A 27,190-nucleotide genomic window follows, 5' to 3' on the forward strand; every position below is an offset into this window, starting at 1 on the left:
CAATCTCATGACTGACTCTCCTGTCGCGCTGTTTTCAATCTCACAATCACCTCTCCTCTCGCGCTATTTTCAATCTGCTGACTGACTCTCCTCTCGTGCTGCTTCCAATCTCCCAATCACCTCTCCTCTCGCGCTGTTTTCAATCTCCCAACTGACACTCCGCTTGCGCTGTTTTCAATCTTGCGACTGACTCTCTTCTTGCGCTGTTTTAATCTGCCAACTGACTCTCCTCTCGCGTTGTTTTCAATCTCCCGACTGACTATCCTGTCGCGCTGTTTTTAATCTCCATAACCTCTCCTCTCGCGCTGTTTTCAATCTGCCAATCACCTCTCCTCTCGCGCTGTTTTCAATCTCCCGACTGACTGTCCTCTCGCGCTGTTTTCAATCTTCTGACTGACTCTCCTCTCGCGCTGTTTTCAATCTCCCAATAACCTCTCCTCTCGCGCTGTTTTCGATCTCCCGACTGACTCTCTTCTGACGCTGTTTTCAATCTCCCAATCACCTCTCCTCTCGCGCTGTTTTCAATCTCCCGACTGACTCCTCTCGCGCTGTTTTCAATCTCCCGACTGACTCTCCTCTCGCGCTTTTTTCAATCTCCCGACTGACTCTCTTCTCGCGCTGTTTTCAATCTCCCGACTGAATCTCCTCTCGCGCTGTTTTCAATCTCCCGACTGAATCTCCTCTCGCGCTGTTTTCAATCTCCCGACTGAATCTCCTCTCGCGCTGTTTTCAATCTCCCGACTGACCCTCTTCTGACGCTGTTTTCAATCTCCCAAACACCTCTCCTCTCGTGCTGTTTTCAATCTCCTGACTGACTCTCCTCTCGTGCTGCTTTCAATCTCCCAATCACCTCTCCTCTCGCGTTGTTTTCAATCTCGCAATCACCTCTCCACTCCCGCTGTTTTCAATCTCCTGACTGACTCTCCTCTCGCGCTGTTTTCAATCTCATGACTGACTCTCCTGTCGCGCTGTTTTTAATCTCACAATCACCTCTCCTCTCGCACTGTTTTCAATCTCCCGTGTGACTCTCCTCTCGCATTGTTTTCAATCTGCCGACGGACTCTCCTCTCGCGCTGTTTTCAATCTTCCGACTGACTCTCCTCTCGCGCTGTTTTCAATCTTCCGACTGACTCTCCTCTCGTGCTGTTTTCAATCTCCAGACTGACTCTCCTCTCGCGATGTTTTCAATCTCCTGACTGACTCTCCTCTTGCGCTGTTTTCAATCTCCCAATCACCTCTCCTCTCAAGCTGTGTTCAATCTCCCGACTGAATCTCCTCTCGCGCTGTTTTCGATCTCCCGACTGACTCTCTTCTGACGCTGTTTTCAATCTCCCAATCACCTCTCCTCTCGCGCTGTATTCTATCTCCCGACTGACTCTCCTCTCACGCTGTTTTCAATCTCCTGACTGACTCTCCTCTTGCGCTGTTTTCAATCTCACAATCACCTCTCCTCTCGCGCTCTTTTCAATCTCTCGACGGACTCTCCTCACACGCTGTTTTCAATCTCCTGACTGACTCTCTTCTCGCGCTGTTTTCAATCTCCCAATCGCCTCTCCTCTCGCGCTGTTTTCAATCTCGAAATCACCTCTCCTCTCGCATTGTTTTCAATCTCCTGACTGACTCTCCTCTCGCACTGTTTTCAATCTCCCGTGTGACTCTCCTCTCGCGCTGTTTTCAATCTCCAGACTGACTCTCTTGTCGCGCTGTTTTCAATCTCCCAATAACCTCTCCTCTCACGCTGTTTTCAATCTCCCGACTGACTATCTTCTCGCGCTGTTTTCAATCTCCTGTCTGAATCTCCTCTCACGCTGTTTTCAATCTCCCGACTGACTCTCCTCACACGCTGTTTTCAATCTCCTGACTGACTCTCTTCTCGCGCTGTTTTCAATCTCCCAATCGCCTCTCCTCTCGCGCTGTTTTCAATCTCGAAATCACCTCTCCTCTCGCATTGTTTTCAATCTCCTGACTGACTCTCCTCTCGCGCTGTTTTCAATCTCCCGTGTGACTCTCCTCTCGCGCTGTTTTCAATCTCCAGACTGACTCTCTTGTCGCGCTGTTTTCAATCTCCCAATAACCTCTCCTCTCACGCTGTTTTCAATCTCCCGACTGACTATCTTCTCGCGCTGTTTTCAATCTCCTGTCTGAATTTCCTCTCACGCTGTTTTCAATCTCCCGACTGACTCTTCTCTCACGCTGTTTTCAATCTCCCGACTGACTATCTTCTCGCGCTGTTTTCAATCTTTCGACTGACTCTCTTCTCGCGCTGTTTTAATCTGCCAACTGACTCTCCTCTCGCGCTGTTTTTAATCTCCATAACCTCTCCTCTCGCGCTGTTTTCAATCTGCCAATCACCTCTCCTCTCGTGCTGTCTTCAATCTCCCGACTGACTCTCCTCTGGCGCTGTTTTCAGTCTTCTGACTGACTCTCCTCTCGCGCTGTTTTCAATCTCCCAATCACCTCTCCTCTCGCGCTGTTTTCAATCTCCCGACTGACTCTCCTCTCACGCTGTTTTCAATCTCCCGACTGACTCCTCTTGCGCTGTTTTCAATCTCCCGACTGACTCCTCTCGCCCTATTTTCAATCTCCCGACTGACTATCTTCTCGCGCTGTTTTAATCTGCCAACTGACTCTCCTCTCGCGTTGTTTTCAATCTTCCGACTGACTCTCCTCTCACGCTGTTTTCAATCTCCCGACTGACTATCTTCTCGCGCTGTTTTCAATCTCCCGACTGAATCTCCTCTCACGCTGTTTTCAATCTCCCGACTGACTTTTCTCTCACGCTGTTTTCAAGCTCCCATTCACCTCTCCTCTCGCGCTGTTTTCAATCTCCCGACTGACTCTTCTCTCACGCTGTTTTCAAGCTCCCGACTGACTCTCCTCTTGCGCTGTTTTCACTCTTCTGACTGACTCTCCTCTCGTGCTGTTTTCAATCTCCCGACTGACTCTCCTGTCGCGCTGTTTTGAATCTCCATAACCTCTCCTCTCGCGCTGTTTTCAAGCTCCCATTCACCTCTCCTCTCACGCTGTTTTCAATCTCCCGACTGACTCTCCTCTTGCGCTGTTTTCAATCTCCCGACTGACTCTCCTCTCGCGCTGTTTTTAATCTCCATAACCTCTCCTCTCGCGCTGTTTTCAATCTCCCGACTGACTCTCCTCTCATGCTGTTTTCAGTCTCCTGACTGACTCTCCTCTCGTGCTGTTTTCAGTCTCCTGACTGACTCTCCTCTCGCGCTGTTTTCAGTCTCCCGACTGACTCTCCTCTCGCGCTGTTTTCAGTCTCCTGACTGACTCTCCTCTCGCGCTGTTTTCAGTCTCCTGACTGACTCTCCTCTCGCGCTGTTTTCAGTCTCCTGACTGACTCTCCTCTCGCGCTGTTTTCAGTCTCCTGACTGACTCTCCCCTCACGCTGTTTTCAGTCTCCTGACTGACTCTCCTCTCGTGCTGTTTTCAATCTCCCAATCACCTCTCCTCTCGCGCTGTATTCTATCTCCCGACTGACTCTTCTCTCACGCTGTTTTCAATCTCCTGACTGACTCTCTTCTCGCGCTGTTTTAATCTCCATAACCTCTCCTCTCGCGCTGTTTTCAATCTCCCAATCACCTCTCCTCTCGCGCTGTTTTCAATCTCCCGACTGACTCTCCTCTCGCGCTGTTTTCAATCTCCCGACTGACTCTCCTCTCGCGCTGTTTTCAATCTCCCGACTGACTCTCCTCTCGCGCTGTTTTCAATCTCCCGACTGACTCTCCTCTCGCGCTGTTTTCAATCTCCCGACTGACTCTCCTCTCGCGCTGTTTTCAATCTCCCGACTGACTCTCCTCTCGCGCTGTTTTCAATCTCCCGACTGACTCTCCTCTCGCGCTGTTTTCAATCTCCCGACTGACTCTCCTCTCGCGCTGTTTTCAATCTCCCGACTGACTCTCCTCTCGCGCTGTTTTCAATATCCCGACTGACTCTCCTCTCGCGCTGTTTTCAATCTCCCGACTGACTCTCCTCTCGCGCTGTTTTCAATCTCCCGACTGACTCTCCTCTCGCGCTGTTTTCAATCTCCCGACTGACTCTCCTCTCGCGCTGTTTTCAATCTCCCGACTGACTCTCCTCTCACGCTGTTTTCAATCTCCCGACTGACTCCTCTTGCGCTGTTTTCAATCTCCCGACTGACTCCTCTCGCCCTATTTTCAATCTCCCGACTGACTATCTTCTCGCGCTGTTTTAATCTGCCAACTGACTCTCCTCTCGCGTTGTTTTCAATCTTCCGACTGACTCTTCTCTCACGCTGTTTTCAATCTCCCGACTGACTATCTTCTCGCGCTGTTTTCAATCTCCTGTCTGAATCTCCTCTCACGCTGTTTTCAATCTCCCGACTGACTTTTCTCTCACGCTGTTTTCAAGCTCCCATTCACCTCTCCTCTCGCGCTGTTTTCAATCTCCCGACTGACTCTTCTCTCACGCTGTTTTCAAGCTCCCGACTGACTCTCCTCTTGCGCTGTTTTCACTCTTCTGACTGACTCTCCTCTCGTGCTGTTTTCAATCTCCCGACTGACTCTCCTGTCGCGCTGTTTTGAATCTCCATAACCTCTCCTCTCGCGCTGTTTTCAAGCTCCCATTCACCTCTCCTCTCACGCTGTTTTCAATCTCCTGACTGACTCTCCTCTTGCGCTGTTTTCAATCTCCCGACTGACTCTCCTCTCGCGCTGTTTTTAATCTCCATAACCTCTCCTCTCGCGCTGTTTTCAATCTCCCGACTGACTCTCCTCTCATGCTGTTTTCAGTCTCCTGACTGACTCTCCTCTCGCGCTGTTTTCAGTCTCCTGACTGACTCTCCTCTCGCGCTGTTTTCAGTCTCCTGACTGACTCTCCTCTCGCGCTGTTTTCAGTCTCCTGACTGACTCTCCTCTCGCGCTGTTTTCAGTCTCCTGACTGACTCTCCTCTCGCGCTGTTTTCAGTCTCCTGACTGACTCTCCTCTCGCGCTGTTTTCAGTCTCCTGACTGACTCTCCCCTCACGCTGTTTTCAGTCTCCTGACTGACTCTCCTCTCGTGCTGTTTTCAATCTCCCAATCACCTCTCCTCTCGCGCTGTATTCTATCTCCCGACTGACTCTTCTCTCACGCTGTTTTCAATCTCCTGACTGACTCTCTTCTCGCGCTGTTTTAATCTCCATAACCTCTCCTCTCGCGCTGTTTTCAATCTGCCAATCACCTCTCCTCTCGTGCTGTCTTCAATCTCCCGACTGACTCTCCTCTCACGCTGTTTTCAAGCTCCCATTCACCTCTCCTCTCGCGCTGTTTTCAGTCTTCTGACTGACTCTCCTCTCGCGCTGTTTTCAATCTCCCGACTGACTCTCCTCTCGTGCTGTTTTCAATCTCACAATCACCTCTCCTCTCGCGCTCTTTTCAATCTCTCGACGGACTCTCCTCACACACTGTTTCAATCTCGAAATCACCTCTCCGCTCGTGCTGTTTTCCATCTCCCGACTGACTATCTTCTTACGCTGTTTTCAATCTCCCGACTGTTTCTTCTCTCGCGCTGTTTTCAATCTCCCGACTGACTCTCCTCTCGCGCTGTTTTCAGTCCCCTGACTGACACTCCTCTCGTGCTGTTTTCAAGGTCCCGACTGACTCTCCGCTCGCGCTGTTTTCAATCTCCCGACTGACTATCTTCTCGCGCTGTTTTCAATCTCCCGACTGAATCTCCTCTCACGCTGTTTTCAATCTCCCGACTGACTTTTCTCTCACGCTGTTTTCAAGCTCCCATTCACCTCTCCTCTCGCGCTGTTTTCAATCTCCCGACTGACTCTTCTCTCACGCTGTTTTCAAGCTCCCGACTGACTCTCCTCTTGCGCTGTTTTCACTCTTCTGACTGACTCTCCTCTCGTGCTGTTTTCAATCTCCCGACTGACTCTCCTGTCGCGCTGTTTTGAATCTCCATAACCTCTCCTCTCGCGCTGTTTTCAAGCTCCCATTCACCTCTCCTCTCACGCTGTTTTCAATCTCCCGACTGACTCTCCTCTTGCGCTGTTTTCAATCTCCCGACTGACTCTCCTCTCGCGCTGTTTTCAATCTCCATAACCTCTCCTCTCGCGCTGTTTTCAATCTCCCGACTGACTCTCCTCTCACGCTGTTTTCAGTCTCCTGACTGACTCTCCTCTCGCGCTGTTTTCAGTCTCCTGACTGACTCTCCTCTCGCGCTGTTTTCAGTCTCCTGACTGACTCTCCTCTCGCGCTGTTTTCAGTCTCCTGACTGACTCTCCTCTCGCGCTGTTTTCAGTCTCCTGACTGACTCTCCTCTCGCGCTGTTTTCAGTCTCCTGACTGACTCTCCCCTCACGCTGTTTTCAGTCTCCTGACTGACTCTCCTCTCGTGCTGTTTTCAATCTCCCAATCACCTCTCCTCTCGCGCTGTATTCTATCTCCCGACTGACTCTTCTCTCACGCTGTTTTCAATCTCCTGACTGACTCTCTTCTCGCGCTGTTTTAATCTCCATAACCTCTCCTCTCGCGCTGTTTTCAATCTGCCAATCACCTCTCCTCTCGTGCTGTCTTCAATCTCCCGACTGACTCTCCTCTCACGCTGTTTTCAAGCTCCCATTCACCTCTCCTCTCGCGCTGTTTTCAGTCTTCTGACTGACTCTCCTCTCGCGCTGTTTTCAATCTCCCGACTGACTCTCCTCTCGTGCTGTTTTCAATCTCACAATCACCTCTCCTCTCGCGCTCTTTTCAATCTCTCGACGGACTCTCCTCACACACTGTTTTCAATCTCGAAATCACCTCTCCTCTCGTGCTGTTTTCCATCTCCCGACTGACTATCTTCTTACGCTGTTTTCAATCTCCCGACTGTTTCTTCTCTCGCGCTGTTTTCAATCTCCCGACTGACTCTCCTCTCGCGCTGTTTTCAGTCTCCCGACTGACACTCCTCTCGTGCTGTTTTCAAGGTCCCGACTGACTATCTTCTCGCGCTGTTTTCAATCTCCCGACTGAATCTCCTCTCACGCTGTTTTCAATCTCCCGACTGAATCTCCTCTCACGCTGTTTTCAATCTCCCGACTGACTCTTCTCTCACGCTGTTTTCAAGCTCCCAATCACCTCTCCTCTCGTGCTGTTTTCAATCTCCCAATCACCTCACCTCTCGCGCTGTTTTCAGTCTCCTGACTGACTCTCCTCTCGCGCTGTTTTCAGTCTCCTGACTGACTCTCCTCTCGCGCTGTTTTCAGTCTCCTGACTGACTCTCCTCTCGCGCTGTTTTCAGTCTCCTGACTGACTCTCCTCTGACGCTGTTTTCAATGTCCCAATCACCTCTCCTCTCGCGCTGTATTCTATCTCCCGACTGACTCTTCTCTCACGCTGTTTTCAATCTCCCGACTGACTATCTTCTCGCGCTGTTTTCAATCTCCCATTCACCTCTCCTCTCGCGCTGTTTTCAGTCTTCTGACTGACTCTCCTCTCGCACTGTTTTCAATCTCACAATTGCCTCTCCTCTCGCGCTCTTTTCAATCTCTCGACGGACTCTCCTCACACACTGTTTTCAATCTCCCAATCGCCTCTCCTCTCGCGCTGTTTTCAATCTCGAAATCACCTCTCCTCTCGCGCTGTTTTCAATCTCCCGACTGACTCCTCTCGCGCTGTTTTCCATATCCCGACTGACTATCTTCTTACGCTGTTTTCAATCTCCCGACTGTTTCTCCTCTCGCATTGTTTTCAATCTCCTGACTGACTCTCCTCTCGTGCTGTTTTCAATCTCCCGTGTGACTCTCCTCTCGCATTGTTTTCAATCTCCCGACGGACTCTCCTCTCGTGCTGTTTTCAGTCTCCCCACTGAATCTCCTCTCGCGCTGTTTTCAAGCTCTCATTCACCTCTCCCCTCACGCTGTTTTCAATCTCCCGACTGACTCTCTTCTCGCGCTGTTTTTAATCTCCATAACCTCTCCTCTCGCGCTGTTTTCAATCTGCCAATCACCTCTCCTCTCGTGCTGTTTTCAATCTTCCGACTGACTCTCCTCTCACGCTGTTTTCAATCTCCCGACTGACTCCTCTCGCGCTGTTTTCAATCTCCCGACTGACTCTCTTCTCACGCTGTTTTCAATCTCCCGACTGACTCTCCTCTCACGCTGTTTTCAATCTCCCGACTGTCTCTCCTCTTGCGCTGTTTTCAATCTCCCGACTGACTCTCCTCTCACGCTGTTTTCAATCTCCCGACTGTCTCTCCTCTTGCGCTGTTTTCAATCTCCCAATCACCTCTCCTCTCGTGCTGTTTTCAATCTTCCGACTGACTCTCCTCTCACGCTGTTTTCAATCTCCCGACTGACTCCTCTCGCGCTGTTTTCAATCTCCCGACTGACTCTCTTCTCGCGCTGTTTTCAATCTCCCAATCACCTCTCCTCTCGCCCTATTTTCAATCTCCCAACTGACTATCTTCTCGCGCTGTTTTAATCTGCCAACTGACTCTTCTCTCGCGTTGTTTTCAATCTCCCGACTGACTCTCCTGTCGCGCTGTTTTTAATCTCCATAACCTCTCCTCTCGCGCTGTTTTCAATCTCCCGACTGACTCTCCTGTCGCGCTGTTTTTAATCTCCATAACCTCTCCTCTCGTGCTGTTTTCAATCTCCCGACTGACTCTCCTGTCGCGCTGTTTTTAATCTCCATAACCTCTCCTCTCGCGCTGTTTTCAATCTGCCAATCACCTCTCCTCTCGCGCTGTTTTCAATCTCCCGACTGACTCTCCTCTCGCGCTGTTTTCTCACAATCGCCTCTCCTCTCGTGCTGTTTGCAATCTCCCAATCGCCTCTCCTCTCGCGCTGTTTTTAATCTCCATAACCTCTCCTCTCGTGCTGTTTTCAATTTCGCAATCACCTCTCCCCGCGCGCTGTTTTCAATCTCCCAATCGCCTCTCCTCTCGCGCTGTTTTCAATCTCCTGACTGTCTCCCCTCTCGCGCTGTTTTCAATCTCCCGACTGACTCTCCTCTCGTCCTGTTGTCAATGCTTTATTCTGTTATTCCCAAGTCTCTCCTTGAGCGTTAGTTTCTCACTTTTAGTGTCATCCTTTTAAATCTCTGCAGTGCGCACACCATGGCTTTAATATCCATTCTGTAATGATGTGATCAGAACTGGCTCAGTAGTCTATAGTCTAAACGCTGCCTTGCACAAACTCATGCTGACCACCTTGCTCTTTCATGCTTCAACTGTATGCCAGTAGCCTTTAATTTTATTGGCATTACCTCCCCTGCGTCTCCAATTCCCAGGAATGATTTACTTGCACCAGTTCTCTTGTTCGTTTACACCATCTGTGTATTTGAATTGTGTGTGAAGTCAAATTGCTTGTTTGTCGTTCCAGAGTGAATTACCTTGTACTTTTTCACAACAAATTGCCTCTGTCTGTCTGTCCATCCTGCTAATCTGTTTGTACCCTCCAGGAATATTTAATAGTCCAGTTGGCCACTTGTTCACCTAAGCCTAGTTTTGTGGCAAAAGCAAATGTCAATATTGTGCTTCATGTGCCCAATCCTAAACTGTCCATATATAGAATGGAGCCAGCACCAAGCTAAATCAGTTACCCTAAACACTTGTTTCCTGTGAGCAAACTAATTTTATATCCACGCATATTATAAGGAGCCCTCTAAAGTTTGTTTCGGAAGCAGGATTTTTGAGGAGCAGCAGTCATTGGGGAAGCAGACAGTTTTTAGACGTAACTCCAGAGTGAGGGGGATATGTGCATGTGGGTGAATGAGAAGGAAAATGCTCTGAAAGGTTTAGGCTGCAGGGTGAGAATTTTACATTTAAGGCATTGAAGGATGGGAGCCAATGTGGGCCAGTGAGGGCAGGTGGGGGGTGGCTGACAGGAACTCAGTAAGAGATATGATACATGCAGCAGAGTTACAGATGAGCTGATGTTTATGATGGGTGGAGGGGTGGGAGAGCAGCAGGTAAAGAGTCGGGATAGTCGAGTCTGGAGGTAAGAGAGGTGATGGCTGAGAGTTTCGTTTGGGCTGAAGAACAGGTCAAGTTGGGCAATGGTACGGAGAAGAAGTGAAGGCAATCTTTGTGATAGGATTAGTGGATAGGAAGTTTGGCCCAGGTTTGAAGAATGTGATATGTGTGAAGAACAGTGGTCTTATTCATCTATACTACACTATATCATGTTACTATATTAACATCATGTTGTCTTATTCTCAGACCTGTTTAATAGTTCAGAACCATTGTCTGTACATTTGATCATCATTAATTCTACCTGCATTTGATAACTTACACGTGGAGGGTTTTGACACTAGTGTTGGATTCAAGAAGCAAGAAGTGTACTATTTTCTAACACACAAGACTTCAATAACTACATTTATAAGGGGGAAAATATCCCCGCTTACATTTTGTAAAATAGGTTTGGAAAATAGTGTAATTTTAAAATAATTTTTCTATTTCAGGTCTTACATATATACATCAGAGCACAGTGGCATGTACCACGGCTGCATTTGTTACTGCTGTTGCCATACTGTTAACTGCTGGTGCAACCCTTTTGGATAAAGTGCCATGCTTGAATGAGAACAGGAAAGCAAGTAAGAGAAAATCGTTCTTTGCACAACTTTGTGTTGAAAATTTAAAACTTACAACTTAATATTAGAGATCCTGTGAAACCTTCAAACATGATGCCTGTGCCATCTTAAACTTTGGACCTCAATTTTTTAGAACGATTAATCGGATTGGGTGGATATTTTCTGCTCAAGTATAATTGACATCAATTTCTTGTTGAAAAAAAGGGACGTGTCGAAGCTTTTCTTCTGGCACACATCAGGACAATTCACAAGAATACCAATGCCTGCCGCTCGATATGACTGTGCTCGAAAGTAAGCTTAAAAAAAAATGCGTGCTGGACTTGTGTAAGAGCAATGAGCTACCACGTGATATATATGACAGCATTTGTCCTCACGGTTCACAACATCTTCACATACAGTATAAATTGTTGTTTTCCCCCTTACATTGGTATTCTTGTGAAGTGTCCAGATGAGTGCAAGATGAAAATCTTCAACGTCTCTTTATTCAGCAATTCTCAAGTTCTGTACTACCAAATGACTATTTGATATCAATTTGCTTATTTTCCAAGGGTTCCAGTTTGTTCAAAAGAAGATGCAACATTTCTTGCAGCTTGCCCCAGTGATTTCATTTGCCTTTCTTTTCAGTGCATATGTGTTTTGGATACAAACTGAAGGTACTGTATGTTCACCTCATTTTATTTGTCTCTTTGTTAGTTCTAATTTCTTGGCATAGCTAATATGCTCTCTGACTCTGTTTAATTTGTTCACAGTTTGCCATGAAATGTCCAATGCTGTAACCTCAGTTGCTGAAATCATCGCAACACGTGTTCTGTTTGCTGAAATAATGGGACAAACTGGTGAGTATTCAATGATAAAGCTGTAGCCAACAAATCATTTCTGAATGTAACATCCCATGAGGAATAGTGTAAGTAGGAGAGTTAACCGCAGTCATCAGTTTGAAGGTCATCACTTTAATGCCAATGACTGAGGAGAGAGGTTAGCAAGAGAGTTGTTCAAACACAAGTTACTCTGTCACAGGAAGTATTTATTCTTTTTAATGTAATCATTCATGAGATGTGAGTGTTGTTGGCAAAGCTCGCATTTATTGCCCTAATTCGATTCACTCCACGTGATGTCAAGAAACGGCTGAAGGCACTGGATACTGCAAAGGCTATGGGCCCTGACAATATTCCAACAATAGTACTTGTGCTCCAGAACTTGCCATATCCGTAGCCTAGCTGATCCCATACAGCTACAACATTGGCATCTACCCAGCAATGTGGAAAATTGCCCAGATATGTGTACACAAAAAGCAAGACAAATCCATCCAGGCCAATTACCACCCCATCAGTCTATTCTTGATCATCAGTAAAGTGATGGAAGGGGTCATCAGCAATGCTATCAGACAGTAGTTGCTTAGCAATAAACTGCTCATTGATGCTCAGTTTGGGTTCTGCCAGGGTCACTGAGCTTCTGACCTCATTACAGCCTTGGTTCAAACATGGACACAACAGCTGAACTCCTGAAGTGAGGTGAGAATGACTGCCCTTGACATCAAGGCAGCATTTGACTGAAGCAGCCTTAGCAAAATTGGAGTCAATGGGAATCAGGGAGAAAACTCTCCACTGGTTGGAGTCATATCTAGCACAAAGGAAGATAGTTATGGTTGTGGAGGTCAGTCATCTCAGCTCCAGGACATCACTGCAGGAGTTCCTCAGGATAATGTCCTGGGCCCAACCATCTTCAGCTGCTTCATCAATGATCTTCCCCCCATCATAAGGTCAGAAGTGGGGATGTTCGCTGATGATTGCACAATGTTCGGCACCATTCGCGACTCCTCAGATACTGAAGCAGTTCATGTCCAAATGCAGCAAGACCGGGACATTATCCAGGCTTGGACTGACAAGTGGCAAGTAACATTTGTGCAGTACAAATGCCAGGCAATAAACATCTCCAACAAGAGAGAATCCAACCATCACCCCTTGATGTTCATTGGCATTATTATCACTGAATCCCCCAATATCAACATCCTGGGGGGGTTACCATTGACTAGAAACTGAACTGGATTAGCCATATAAATACTGTGGCTACAAGAGCAGGTCAGAGGCTAGGAATAGTGCAATGAGTAACTCACCTCCTGACTCCCTAAAGCTTGTCCATCATCTACAAGGCAGAAATCAGGAGTGTGATGGAATACTCCCCACATGCCTGGATGAGTACAGCTCCAACAACACTCAAGAAGCTTGACACCATCCAGGACAAAGCAACCCACTTGATTGGCACCACCTCCACAAACATTCACTCCCTCCACCACCAACACACAGCGCCAGCAGTGTGTAGTATCTGCAAGGTGCACTGCAGGAACTCACCAAGGCTCCTTAGGCAGTACTTTCCAAACCCACAACCACTACCTTTTATAAGGACAAAGGCAACATACACATGGGAACACCGCCTCTAAGCCACCCACCATCCTGACTTAGAAATATGTCGCCGTTCCCTTCACTGTTATTGGGTCTAAACCCTGGCACTCCCTCCTTAACAGCACTGTGGGTGCACCTACACCACATGGACTGCAGCAGTTCAAGAAGGCAGCTCACCAGCACCTTCTCAGAGCAATTATGGGTGGGCAATAAATGTTGGCCTAGCTAGCGACACCAACATCCTACGAACTAATTTTTAAAAATTACCCACGAGAAGGTCATGGTGAGCTGCCTTCTTGAGCTACTGTGATCTGTGAGGTGAAAGGACTCTGGCAGTACTAATAGGTAGGAAGTTCCTGTGACAACGAATGGATGGTGATATTTTTTCATGTCAGGATGTTACGTGACTTTGAGGGAAACTTGGAGGTGGTGGTGTTCCCTTCTTCAGGCAGAAGTATTGCATCTTTTAAGAGGAATATGGAGAGAAGGTGGAGCAGTGTGATTTAGTTTAGGATTGCTCTTACAAAATGTTGGCATGAATCTAATGAGTCAAATGACGCTTTCTTTAGTGTAAACATATATGGGTCTGGATATAAAGAATGGCCTTAAGGAATATGTAATTTTCATTTGTATTCCTTTCTTTAACCTAAGAATGTGTGTAATTGTCTTATGAGGAGAGATTGCGCAGTTTAGGCCTATACTCGCTAGAGTTTAGAAAGATGAGAGGAGATCTAATTGAGATATATATGATGCTAAAGGGGATAGACAAAGTAGACGTGGAGTGGATGTTTCCCCTTGGGCATTCTAGAACGAGAGGCCATAGTTTTAGGCTAAGGGGAGGTGGATTTAAATCAGAGATGAGGAGGAATTACTTTTCTCAAAGGGTCGTGAATCTGTGGAATTCATGACCGCAGGGTGCAGTGGATGTCGGGACGCTTAAGTTTAATGAGGAGATAGGCAGATTTTTAATTAGTAATGGGTTGAAAGGTTGTGGGGAGAGGGCGGGAAATAGGAGTTGAGGCCGAAATGAGATCAGCCATAATCATATTGAATGGCGGGGCAGGCTCGATGGGCTGAATTGCCTAATCCTGCCCCTAGTTCTTATGCAATTTTATCACCTTTTGTTCTTTTGATAGGGCCTTCTGGAATCACCAGGATCCTGTTGGCGCTTTTATGTCTCCACCTAATAATAATCACATTTACAACTTTTAATATGATGACCTGTGACAGACACATGTTAAATAGGATCTTGTCGACCAAAAGTAAGTTCAGATAACAATTATATTATTATTAATATCACGTTTATCTAAATTCTTCCTTATGTTAAGACCCTGAATTAAATTTTCACTGTTCCATTTAAATAGTCCCATTAATCTCAACCTGCTAATCTTCACCTTACACCCTATCGTTTTAATGCTTTTTCTTTGAGTTCTGTCATTGATATGCAATTGGCCCCTATGCCTCCCAAGGCAACTGAGCGTGTTGGTGAAGATCTTACATGGCCTTGTCTCTGAGCAGATTATTTTCCTTGTCCTATTACTGAGGCAGTGAACTCTCATCGACATGGTCTTGTTTCCTCTGTCTAGCCCACCGTCCACCTAGTTTCAAGACTGCCCCTGTACTGCTTGTGAGTGATATGTGGCAGGAGAGCCCCAGTTCACGCTGCCTCTCCTCATTTCACACTGAAATTAGGACAAAACAAGGAGCAGCAAGTCAGGGAGAGTTGGAGCCTCACTGAACAGTGTGGGAAGCCTTTTTGAGTCACTGGCCGGGTCAGCCTGTGGCTCACTGTTCTGAGGGGCAGGCTGTGACTCTCACTGCTTCTGCAGGCTAAAGTATATTAACAGCTCAAATGTCTGTCCCCAACATAATAACGCCCCTGGGATTGGAGATAGGTCAGAAAAAGTCCAAAGTAATGGACAGAATTTCCATGTAGATTGGCCCTGAGAGAATGTATCACTGGAAGAGGCACAATGCTCGCACGGCCTCCACCTGTGCTGTAATTGTGAAATAAGTAACGATTGAGATAAACAGACTAACAGAGTGAAATAAGTTCAGAGGTTGAATCTAAAGTTAAGGGATGATTCATAATAAACTTTGTGAGAGGGAGAAGCCAAAACAGTAACAGCATCACTCAGTACCTGGGATAAACTAGAAGCAGACAAAAATGAAAGATTTTTAAAGTTAATTCCTATTTTTGTAATCTGACTGGATTTTTTAGAATGTTCTGGAGCATAGTTTGTGGATGGGATGAAGCAAATTAGTAACTGCTTATTATAACTGTTGAATTAGACTGATGATGCTGTGCGCTCAAACTGTGTGAATCTTTCTGAAAGAACCTTCACAACATTGGGCAGTTCACAACCAGTGGTGAACTTCCTGATGAGCAATTATTGTTTAATCAGGAAAACATAGAAGCCAAATTGGGTACAGCAAGATCCAACATCAATGAAACAATTGACAGAGTCATACCTGAGAGATAAATATTGGCCAGTCTAGTGGGAAATTCACCCCCCTTCTTAAGATAATGCAAAGTGATACAATCACCCTGAATGGGAGTAGGAGACCTCAGTTAAACATCTCATCCTAAAGGTAGTGCATCTAACAACGCAGCACTCCTTCAGTGTAGCTCTGAAATGCTAGCCGAGATTATAAGTTTAAGACTGTGGAGAGGGACTTGTATCAATGACCATAAGACATAGGAGCAGAAATTAGGCCATTCGGCCCATCGAGTCTGCTCCACCATTCAATCATGGCTGATAAGTTTCTCAACCCCATTCTCCCGCCTTCTCCCTGTAATCTTTGATCCCCTTACCAATCAAGAAACTATCTATCTCCGTCATACATACACTCAATGACCTGGCCTCCACAGCCTTCTGTGGAAATGAATTCCATAGATTCACCACTCTCTGGCTAAAGAAGTTTCTCCTCATCTCTTTTCTAAAAGGTCTTCCCTTTACTCTGAGGCTGTGCCCTCGGGTCCTAGTCTCTCCTACTAATGAAAACATCTTCCCCACGTCCACTCTATCCAGGCCTTTCAGTATTCTGTAAGTTTCTTCTAAGGAGAGAGTTCATGATCTGAAGTTGTTGAACTCAATGTTAAGACCTTCTAACTTTGTGTTTAATGTTGGAATTATTTGATCACCTGGACACAGCAAATTCAGGAGAATCAGGTGGAGAGTACACACATCCGTGAGGAAGGCCGCCTGATCCCCTGTCTCTTCATTTAAATGGATGGTGAATCAAATGGGCTGCGTTAGAGGCATGCACTCCTTCTCCACCTGAGTTTCCTGTATTCCCTGTACCTGAATGATCAAATCATCACAATTGAAGGAACAGGAAAATCTTCCCTGTGCTTTTCTTTTATTCCCCCAAGGCACAACTGGAGGCAGACAGAAGGAAAATCCAGTGCAAACTTGTCAAATCCCATTAAAATTCAGTAATACTGGAACAAAAACAAAAAATGCTGGAAAAACTCAGCAGGTCTGACAGCATCTGTGGGGAGAGAGAGAGATAGAGATAACATTTCGAGTCTGAATAACTCTTCTTCAGATCTAAAGGGAGGTAGAGATGTGGTGAAATATATACTGATTAAGGGAAATGGAACCGGTGAAGCTGGATAGAACGGTGGAGGCAAAGGAGAGATGGCAAAAGATGTCACAAATAAAAGGTCAAATGGTTGTTAATGGTGGTTGTACCGGCTAAAGGAGATCCTAATAGTGACATTAAGAAAGCAAGATGTGATAATGGCCGGACCAGGGTAAGCACTCCAGAAAGTGACAAATGGCCCGGGTGGGGTGGAGGAAGTAAGATCAAAAATAGGCTAAAAGCTGGGGATAAAACAATGAATGAAAATGGAAATAAATTTTAAAAGTAATAATAATGAAAATAGGTGAGAGAAAAAATATTAATGAAAATTTAAAAAAAAATAAAAAATAAAAATAAATATCAATGAATATGGAAAAAAGGGGGATGAGAAAAGGGGAGGGGGATGTTGGGGATGAAGGAGAGAGTTCATGATCTGAAGTTGTTGAACTCAATATTCAGTCTGGAAGGCTGTAAAGTGCCTAGTCGGAAGATGAGGTGCTGTTCCTCCAGTTTGCGCTGAGCTTCACTGGAACAATGCAACAGGCCAAAGATGGACATGTAGGCATGAGAGCAGGGTGGTGTGTTGAAATGGCAAGCAACAGGGAGGTCTGGGTCATGCTTGCGGACAGACCAAAGGTGTGCGGCAAAGTGGTCACCCAGTTTGCTTTTGGTCTCTCCAAAGTAGAGGAAACCGCATTGGGAGCAACAAATGCAGTAGACTAAATTGAGGGAGGTGCAAGTGAAGCGCTACTTCACTTGAAAGGAGTGTTTGTGCCCTTGGACAATGAGAACGGGGCAAGTAAAGGGGCAGGGGCTGCTCCCAATGCGGTCTCCTCTATATTGGAGAGACTAAACGCAGACTGGGTGACCACTTTGCAGAACACCTTCGTCACCCCCAACACCTCAACATCCTCCCACAGCACCTTCCCATGCAATCGTAGATGGTGCAACACCTGCCCCTTTACTTCCCCCCCTCATTACTGTCCAAGGGCCCAAACACTCCTTTCAACTGAAGCAGCATTTCACTTGCACTTCCCTCAATTTAGTCTACTGTATTCGCTGCTCCCAATGCGGTTTACTCTACACGGGAGAGACCAAACACAGACTGGGTGACCGCTTTGCGGAACACCTACGGTCTGTCCACAAGCATGACCCAGACCTCCCTTTTGATTGCCATTTCAACACACCACCCTGCTCTCATGCCCACATGTCCGTCCTTGACCTGCTGCAATGTTCCAGTGAAACTCAACGCAAACAGGAGGAACAGCATTTCATCTTCCGATTAGACACTCTACAGCCTTCTGGCTGAGTTCAACAACTTTAGATCATGAACTCTCTCCCTCCATCCCCACCTCCCCTTTCTTCACCAGCCCCCTACTTTTTTCTATATTTTTTAAAAATGTTTTATTTTTATCTTTTTTAATTTTCGTGAATTTTTTTCTCACATATTTTCATTATTTTATTATAGTTTATTTCCATTTTCATTCATTGTTTTATCCCCAGCTTTTAGCCTATTTTCGATCTTTCTTCCCCCACCCCACCCCCACTAGGGTCATCTGTCACTTTCCAGAGTGCTTACCCAGGTCTTGCCATTATCACATTTTGCTTTCTTAATGTCACCATTAGCACCTCCTTTAGCCAGTGCCTCCACCATTAACAACCCTTTGACCTTTTTGTTTATGACATCTTTTGCCATCTCTCCTTTGCCTCCACTGGCCTTCTATCCAACTTCACCGGTTCCACCCCTTTAATCAGTATATGCTTCACCACATCTCTACCTCCCTTTAGACCTGATGAAGTCATTCGGACTCGAAACGTTATCTCTGCCTCTCCCTCTCCACAGATGCTGTCAGACCTGCTGAGTTTTTCCAGCATTTTGTGTTTTTGTTTCAGATTTCCAGCATCCGCAGTATTTTGCCTTTATTTCAGTACTCCTGGAGTTCCATTGTAAAGCATTCAAAACAAGTTTAGACAAGATTTGCTCGTGTCCTTCAATTCAGTCTTTGTGTTTTTTCCCCTTTTTGGGAGATCAGAGCTTATGTGCTCTCTGCGATTCTTCTGTTTTATTTGTTCCCAGTTTGCCGTGTGATTCTCGGTGCTGCAGCTCCATTGGGTGGGATCATTGCGATATGTGTGTCATGTATTCTGACTGGAGAAGTAATGAAACAAACTGGTGAGTGTTCAACATTAAAGTCAATAATTCATCTCTGAAAGTAACACCGTGTCAGGAGTAGTGTGATTAGGAGACTTAATCGCTCGGTCATTTTTGCCAGTTTTCTTGGGAACCCATCTGTTATTGTTGGGGGGGGTTAATTTATACAGCCCTGATTTCTCCTCTCACCACCTGCCCATAAAGAGAAAGGTGTTTTGATATGCTTCCCCCTTTACAAGTGGTATGTTTCCCAACCCCTCAGTTTTGGTGTGACTGAGTTTTCTATTAATAACCCCACAGCAAACTCGCGAACTCAGAGGGTTAGTTTATTTGCACATTAAAAATGCGGGAGAGGGGAATCGCTACAGAGCCCTCTGTGCACCCCACATAGTAAAAGAGGGATAGAGAAAGAAATATTTACAGGGCAAAGGCAACAGAGAAAAGAATTATTGTTTCACATGTGTCCAGAGTCCAGAATCAAAGCCCAATGGTGTATTCATTCACAGAGGTCAGCAGGCTGAAACTGATGCTGGATAATTCACTTTTCCAGTAGATGGGTACACAGAGAAGAATCAGTCTTGTAGGCAATGGTACGGAGGTTCCAGTTGAAACAGTGTTGATGGGGCAGGTATTCTGCTTGGACAGACCCCCTTTTCTGTGCTGCTGTTAAGTAGATGGAAGAAGGGAAGACTGAGGTTTATAAGTACTATAAGGCAAATATTACTGGTTCCACCAACTTGCTTATCATTGGTATAAAGATCCCACATTATAATCTAATCTACTATTCTTCAGTCAAATTCTGGAGTCAATGAAGCAGAAAATTAAGAAGCGATCTAAGGTTGGAGGAGGTCAGAAAGCAGTAAGGTCATATTCTATGGAGGCATCAGTTTGAGGTCAGGTTCCTCCTACATGAGGAGAGAAGAAATAAAGACCTATTAAACATGGAGTAATCTAGGTGGCCACTTCCGTTGGTGGATGACAAGGTGGGGAGGGTGGGGGGGATCAGGTTAACGAAACCCAGTTCTTCCTCCACATTTTATCCTATTTCATCTAGCTGATTAAAACACTTTCTAATTTTTTGGTGACATGTCTTCAGTGAAGCACTTGTCTTCCTAACTTGAGATAACTTCACTTTCTCATAATGCACATTATATCAGCCGATTTATGAGAATACATGTGAGCTATTTTATCATTTAATGTTGATGCATGCCTAAAATTTATAGGTTAGTGTTTTGAAGGTAGAGAGTGAATGAGTACATATATACAAATTAGGAGCAGGAGTAGGCCACTCAGCCCCTCAAGCCTGCTCTGCCATTCAGTAAGATCATGGTTGATACAGGCTGGATTTCCACTTTAGTGAGAATCACAACAGTATATTATAACATTATGCCGGGGCATTTAATGGAGGAGAACATCCAAGGTGCTTCAGAAGCATGTGGAGAATAGGCACCAAGCCAAAAAGAATTTATCAAATGTGATGACTTAGCCATCATTAGAAATTGGGTTTTAATGATGTCTTAAAAGAGAAGAGAGAGGTGGAAAGGTAGAGGAGGTTTGAGGAGTAACTTCCAGAGTCTAGGATACAGGCAGCTGAAGGCATAGTTGCCAATGGTGAACCAGAGGAGGGGACATTCGGCAGTCAATGAAGCAGAAAATTAAGAGGCGACCTAAGGTTGGAGGAGGTCAGAAAGCAGTAAGGTCATATTTTATGGAGGCATCAGTTTGAGATCAGGTTCATCTTACATGAGGAGAGAAGAAATGAAGAACTGTTAAATATGGACTACTCGAGGTGGCCACTTCAGTTGGTGGATGGGGGGGTGGGATCAGGTTGCTACCTTGGGTCATGGGTGGTGCATGGTCAATAGGACATTAGTAGGAAAAATATTTGAGTGCAACATATTCCTTCAACCAAAAAAGGAAAGTTGTTCTAATACACTGGGGTCTTTGCATATCCTATCCTAGGAATTCACTCCATCTGATTTAACACAAGCTTAATATTGCAAGTTGTGGTGCTGTGGGTGATTTACACTGTTCATTTTTAAGGTAATAATCATTAACCTTTCTGTTAGTAATTTCATCAACTTATTAAAGATATCTCTAAACCCCTATAACAATTTAGACTGAGCACTTGTGTTTGTCCGTTTTGTAAGTGTTCCAGGGAATGCTGTGTGATGTTAATTGTTTTGTTCATTCCCAAGTTCTTGGAGAGAGAATAAGACAGTATTTTAATCAAACATTAAACAAATTGGCCTGCAAACAATACTAGAGAATGGAACACCATTTTATCCCGATGCACAGATTTTCCTCTCCAGCGCCACAGTATCAGCTTGCTTTCTGAAAGCACAATGTACAAATTCAGATATGTGTTGCCCACAACTCTTTGGTGGCAAATCGAACCAAAAAATGGTGACAGCATATTGCATTTACAATGGGCACTTGCAGTAAGTGCAACTTTTGAATCGACGCTCTGCAGAAGAAGTTCGGAAGTTGAACATTCGCCTGACCAAGAATCAAAGATTGGCTTGTTGCCGGCTGATCTCCTGTGTCACTGCCCACAATATATTAGATGTGCTTTCTTACAAGGACAGCATGCTGTGTTATTCTGCTGCTGAGATGGATCTTTCAAGGCGACAGTATTTTAATCCCTATTCGGTAAATGTTGGGTGAATTCATACATGAATGAATGAATGAAGAGCCCAGAGTCATTCTGACTCTGGTATTTTCTCTCCTTGGCGAATCTCTTCATGCATTCCAAATGCCTTTGTTTACTTAGACTTTTATTTGAAGAGGAACATAAAGATTTGACTGTGACACAAGGTGTGATGGATGTGAATGTCAGCTGAACAAGACGGCTGGGATTTTCAGTTTTCCTGCTTTTGCTCCCCTGGGAACTTTCACACTACAAGCCCATGGTTTTCAGCTAATTAACGTCACAGTCTAGAGGCACACCATTTCCTGATACATAGTCCCAGTTGTGTCAGGAGTGCTAATGTGCAAAATTCTGGCATTTTATAATAATAAATGAGGTAAATATTAGCTCCAATTGATTTGATATGATAAGACAAGCTGAAAATTGTAAGCCAATGATTTTTAGTGGCAATGATCTAATGAGTGCACATTTAATTTTTCTAACACTATATATTGCACCCATTTATTTGTTTGCTTTGAATATTTTTTTGAGTTCAATAAATTTATTTATAATGGCAAGTATAACTAAATAATTTCTTGCTCCAAACTCAATCACAAACACAGTAAACCTTTGACAAAGGCAATCCCTGAACCATTGTGTAATGGACCACAAAGATTCATTCCAGCATAGAGCCGCCAGAACACATTGTGTCCATGAGTTCTAATGAGTTCGCTCCAAAACGAGATGGATTTGTTGTTATAACTGTTACTGTTATCAGTTTAAGACAAGGTGATGCCATTACAATTATGCAGTAAAGATAAACTCCTAATCCCAGAATCTCAGAGTGCAGAAGAGGCCCTTCAGCGCATCGAGTCTGCACAGACACGTGAGAAACACCTGACCTACCTACCTAATCTCATTTACCAGCACTTGGCCCATAGCCTTGAATGTTATGATGTGCCAAGTGCTCATCCAGGTACTTTTAAAGGATGTGAGGCAACCCGCCTCCACCACCCTCCCAGGCAGTGCATTCCAGACCGTCACCACCCTCTGGGTAAAAAGGTTTTTCCTCACATCCTCCCTAAACCTCCTGCCCCTCACCTTGAACTTGTGTTCCCTCGTGACTGACCCTTCAACTAAAGGGAGCTGCTCTCCCTATCCACCTTGTTATCCCTAATCATAAGGGATGTAGAGGTTAGAGATCAGTGAATAACTGAGTTCCCCCACAACTGTTATGAATTCAGGTACAGATGAGTTCTTCGGATACTGGACTTCTCTTTGTGTTTTGTATTGATTTCCTAATTAATCTGCTAACCAGAACTACGATTCAGCTATTGACCTGATGCTCTCTATTGACAGGTGAAGAATGTGAGCCAGCAGCCAATCTACAATCAACTATAATTTTTGCTGCGTTGATGACATTAATTATTCTTGTTGTAACCTTTGCACCCCGCAAAAAATGTAAGCAATGATGGTAAAAGTTGTTTCAAATCTATTATGATGAACACAAAGTGCTGTGAGCAGAAAGCTTGACTGGGCTTTCCACTTCAGTCACCCAGAGTGCATATTGGGAAATTCCAAACCTCCAGCCCCAATTGTTTTCACCCAACTAAGCTAAGAGTGTGAAATTTACTGATGTTGCCTAGTTTGTGTCAGGAACACTGAATTAGACAATCTTGGTCAAGGTTCTTTATTCATTTTGCATTGTTTGGTAGTATTTTGTTAGCCGCACAGTGTTGCTGGTCTCTGGTGTAAGCAGCCTCTACATCCCTTATGATTAGGGATGACAGGGTGGATAGGGAGAGCTGCTCCCTTTAGTTGAAGGGTCAGTCGCAAGGGGACACAAGTTCAAGGTGAGGGGCAGGAGATTTAGGGGGGATGTGAGGAAAAACTTTTTTACCCAGAGGGTGTTGATGGTCTGGAATGCACTGCCTGGGAGGGTGGTGGAGGTGGGTTGCCTCACATCCTTTAAAAAGTACCTGGATGAGCACTTGGCACGTCATAACATTCAAGGCTATGGGCCAAGTGCTGGTAAATGGGATTAGGTAGGTAGGTCAGGTGTTTCTCACGTGTCGGTGCAGACTCGATGGGCCGAAGGGCCTCTTCTGCACTCTGAGATTCTAGGATTAGGAGTTTATCTTTATTGCATAATTGTAATGGCATCACCTTGTCTTAAACTGATAACAGTAACAGTTATAACAACAAATCCATCTCGTTTTGGAGTGAACTCATTAGAACTCATGGACACAATGTGTTCTGGCGACTCTATGCTGGATCCTTAGATTCCTGAAATAATAACTGAAAATGCTGGAAAAACGCAGCAGGACTGGCAGCCTCTGTGGAGAAAGAAGTGAGTTAACGTTTCAACTCCAACATGATTCTTCTTCGGAACTCACTCCTGTATCTGACTTTCTTACAAAAGGAGATATCATTCAGACCAAATAGTCAAAATCCTGAAATGTGGCTATGAAGAGACATTTAAACATAGGCTAACATGCCAAACATTCATGCTGTCATTAATAAAAACAGAAAATACTGGAAAAACTCAGCTGATCTGGCAGCATCTGTGGAAAGAGGAACATTTCGAGTCCGTATGAAGTCATAGGGACTCCAAATGTTAACTCTGCTTTTCTGATTTCTGACATCCGCAGTGCTTTGCTTTTATTCATAGAGTCATTTTTCACTTGTAAATTAGCAGATGTAAAAGAGTCATGTTGCATTGCAGCATAAGATATTTTCTTATGTAAAAGCTGCTTCAGAAACCTACAGAACCCTCAGATTCTCTTTGCTACTTTGTTCAGGAAAACGTTAAGGCTAGAACTAAGTCTGACAGTAACTTCTAGTATATGATGTGTTGGTTTTAATCTGATCCACACCTTGGGAAACCCAAGTCTGGGGTTAGCACATATCAGTTTGGTAGCATGGAGAGAGATTTGAATTACTGTGTCTATCTCTACTGGAACAGTGCAGGCTAAGAGGTTTTACCAATTGGCTTTGGTAGTGAATGGGTAGGATTGGAGAGTTGGTGATGGCTCATCAATTTAAAATCATCACAAAGAGTGAGATGAGTAATAGTTTTATATATGGTCATTAAAGCATTGGGTTCTTTGTAACAAGGAGTGGTTGAGGTAGGAACTAGAAAATAGATGAACATTTGAAGCTGTGGGAGATACAGGGTTAGGAGGTGAGCAGGGCAGTGGAATTAATTTCTGTACTAAAATACTAAATGGCCCCCTGCTGTGCTCTATCTTATGGTCCTATTAAAGCACGTTAAACCATTACTTGGACTAGAGCAATGGTGATCTCAATTACTTCAGGCCCTACATGGGTATTACTGACTTACTTTATATGTCACTAACCAAAATGTTGAGATGATTTGTCCAATTGAGAAGTGGTGAGCTCCAGCCCATGCTTGCAACACTCAGAACATAGCATTCAATATTAGATGTGACTCACCAATTGAACAGCACTTACTGAACAATCCCAAGTATGCTAAGAATTACAGTAACAACTAATTCAATATTATCAGTTGGGCTCACAAGGTGGCTCGCTTATGCCTGCAGAAGCTGCATACAATTCATATTTAGGACCCCATCCTTTGCAAGCAGAAGGAACATGTCCCAGGCATTGTACCTTTTCAAATTAAACATAAGCATGGGGGACAACTGTTCCCTGGCACATTCCCCATGACAATGCCTTGACCATTCAGAGTTGACTTGCTTTTTTTCAAATTTAGACTAAAACTTGGGGGATAAACATCCACTGGTACGTTCTCTATGGCAATGCCACAACCAATTACAGTTCACTTGCCAGCCAATCAGCACCCTTTTCTCATGCAATATAAATTGTTGCTCCCTTTGAAATTTGGTATTCTTGCATCTGTCCTAAGGAGTGCAAGACGAAAAGCTAAGACAGCATTCTTCTTTCTTTCAGCCATACTAAACCAGACTGGTTTTTACGACAATCAGTTATGGTTTCGATGGTCAGCATTACTAAGACTTGCTTTCAACTCCCAATTTATTAATTAATTAAATTTAGATTCCATCAGTTGCTGTGGTGGGGTTTGAACTCATGCCCCAAGCGCATTGGCCTGGGCCTCTGATTGAGCGACACTACCACCATGCTGCTATTTCCAATATCCTTAACTGGCCCAAGAGTGGGCTACCCAACAGCTCCCCTGACATACATATAATTACATCGTGGCCAGGGGCAGTTGAGTAGGTGGCGGACAATGCGTGCAGGGGATTTTCCGTGCCTCCCCTCATCCTTCAAACTCCCCTGGCCGGAGAACAAAAAATTCAGTCCCTAGTGTTTTGAGGGAAAAGCTTATACACTGATTCTGACCATCCATTTACTTGAAAAGCTTTGCTCAGTTCATTTTTGCATTGATATAATTCATTGTACGTTCACATCAACAGACACAGAATGGAAAAAATGGATATGTGGACCTCCGTGTGCAAACACCCGTGCCAGTGATGAGCATCCTAATGAGTCTCAGTGCACCGTAAGTGTTGGAATTGAGCACAAGTTAGAAATACAGCCTTTCTGTAATTGGATGTTCCTGCTATTATTATGGTTGAAATGGAGGATTTTGTTTTACTTTTTGCTGAACTTACTGGAAACAGACGTGTTTGATCTCAGTGAAACACCAGATAACTGGGGTTATTTCTCATAAACTATGCTCTGTTAAACATTTAAAAAGGAAGTGAAACAAACCTGGTAGGCAAAATGTACAAGGTGAAATTAAATAACTTAATATTAAAGCATTTAACACCAGCAATGTGGACATTTATAACAACTTTGCCCCAATCAAATTACAATAAATGATCAATTGGAAAAGAATGTAAACCTTAGAAAATAGAGGAAAGTGCAGTATATATAGAGCTGATTTAAATTGCTGTATTAAAACACCGTGTATTGCAGTGTGGCCTCTAATTAACACATTTATTAACGTTAGATGGAGTGAATGTTCCTGCTTCTTAAAAAAGATCTCTTGACTTAATAAAACTAGTTCATGTTTAAAAGGGAAAAGTTTGACTTAATGCGTCATTAAAAAGAGCCAAACCAAATTCAAATTAAGAAGTGTTGATTGCATATTTAAATAAAATAAGCCTTTTTTAAAACCTGTTTGAAGACCTCTAATTTCACTTTTGTCTTTCCGCAGGAGTTGAAGGAAAAACCCTTAAATCTAGGACAGCCACCGTTGAATAACTGACTTACATCTGGGAGCACTGCTACTGTTGAAGGACTGCTTTAAACCTATGAGCGCTGCTATTACCAACAAACTACCTTCAATTTGGACTTTAAACACAGGGGGAATCTATGAGCCTGAAGCATGATTTTTCAACATCAAATTTTGAAGAGTGGAGAATCACATGAATGTCCAGTTTCCCTTATATGTTCTAACAAGTACAGAAGCACTATTAGCTCATATTTTTAATAATTTTACACTGAATACAACTGTCTTTCTGTCTCATGATTTTTCGTTTGGACTCAGCAAAATTATGTGGCCATCCCACATAGGCTCCAGATGACAAATTGTGGTCAAGAAGTAATCATCGATAGACTCCATATACTTTTTAGCATACACAATCATTCCACACTATTACACGTACGAAAAAGATTTTCTGAGATTTTGCACTGTCTCTGAGGCCTCGGTGGGTGGCTTGTTAAATATTATCAGGTGCATCGGACAATTGGTTTGCAGAGAATGGAATATGCCTTGATTCTAATTAGTTTGCGATTGTTGAGATCTGCTTCACTTAAAACAAACAGGCCCCTCCCAATCTGTCACTGAATCTCATCACAATCCAAAGTCACTGCGCCATCAAGCTGTCTAAAATGGGAAGTACATGTCAGTTCTGGACATGCTTCAGAAGCTGAAAT

At 44.6% G+C, this 27,190-nt stretch overlaps 1 protein-coding gene across 2 annotated transcripts in view; it reads left to right on the plus strand.

The window, feature by feature from the left end:
* Positions 1–26,783, plus strand: part of LOC121291109 — a 119,741-nt gene extending 92,958 nt beyond the window's left edge. The window contains exons 4-11 of one of the 2 annotated variants that reach the window (XM_041212169.1): positions 10,408–10,539; positions 11,085–11,189; positions 11,286–11,372; positions 14,072–14,197; positions 18,601–18,696; positions 22,664–22,765; positions 25,723–25,808; positions 26,469–26,783. In XM_041212169.1, the coding sequence (XP_041068103.1) occupies positions 10,408–10,539; positions 11,085–11,189; positions 11,286–11,372; positions 14,072–14,197; positions 18,601–18,696; positions 22,664–22,765; positions 25,723–25,808; positions 26,469–26,519 (785 nt within the window). In that variant the 3' untranslated portion in view covers positions 26,520–26,783. The remainder of the gene's footprint in view (positions 1–10,407; positions 10,540–11,084; positions 11,190–11,285; positions 11,373–14,071; positions 14,198–18,600; positions 18,697–22,663; positions 22,766–25,722; positions 25,809–26,468) is intronic. The other variant, XM_041212170.1, reaches the window with a different exon arrangement.
* Positions 26,784–27,190: the final 407 nt, after the last annotated feature.

This window comes from Carcharodon carcharias, chromosome 19 (genome assembly GCF_017639515.1).
Source record: "Carcharodon carcharias isolate sCarCar2 chromosome 19, sCarCar2.pri, whole genome shotgun sequence".
In the NCBI taxonomy this organism is placed as follows: domain Eukaryota; kingdom Metazoa; phylum Chordata; class Chondrichthyes; order Lamniformes; family Lamnidae; genus Carcharodon; species Carcharodon carcharias.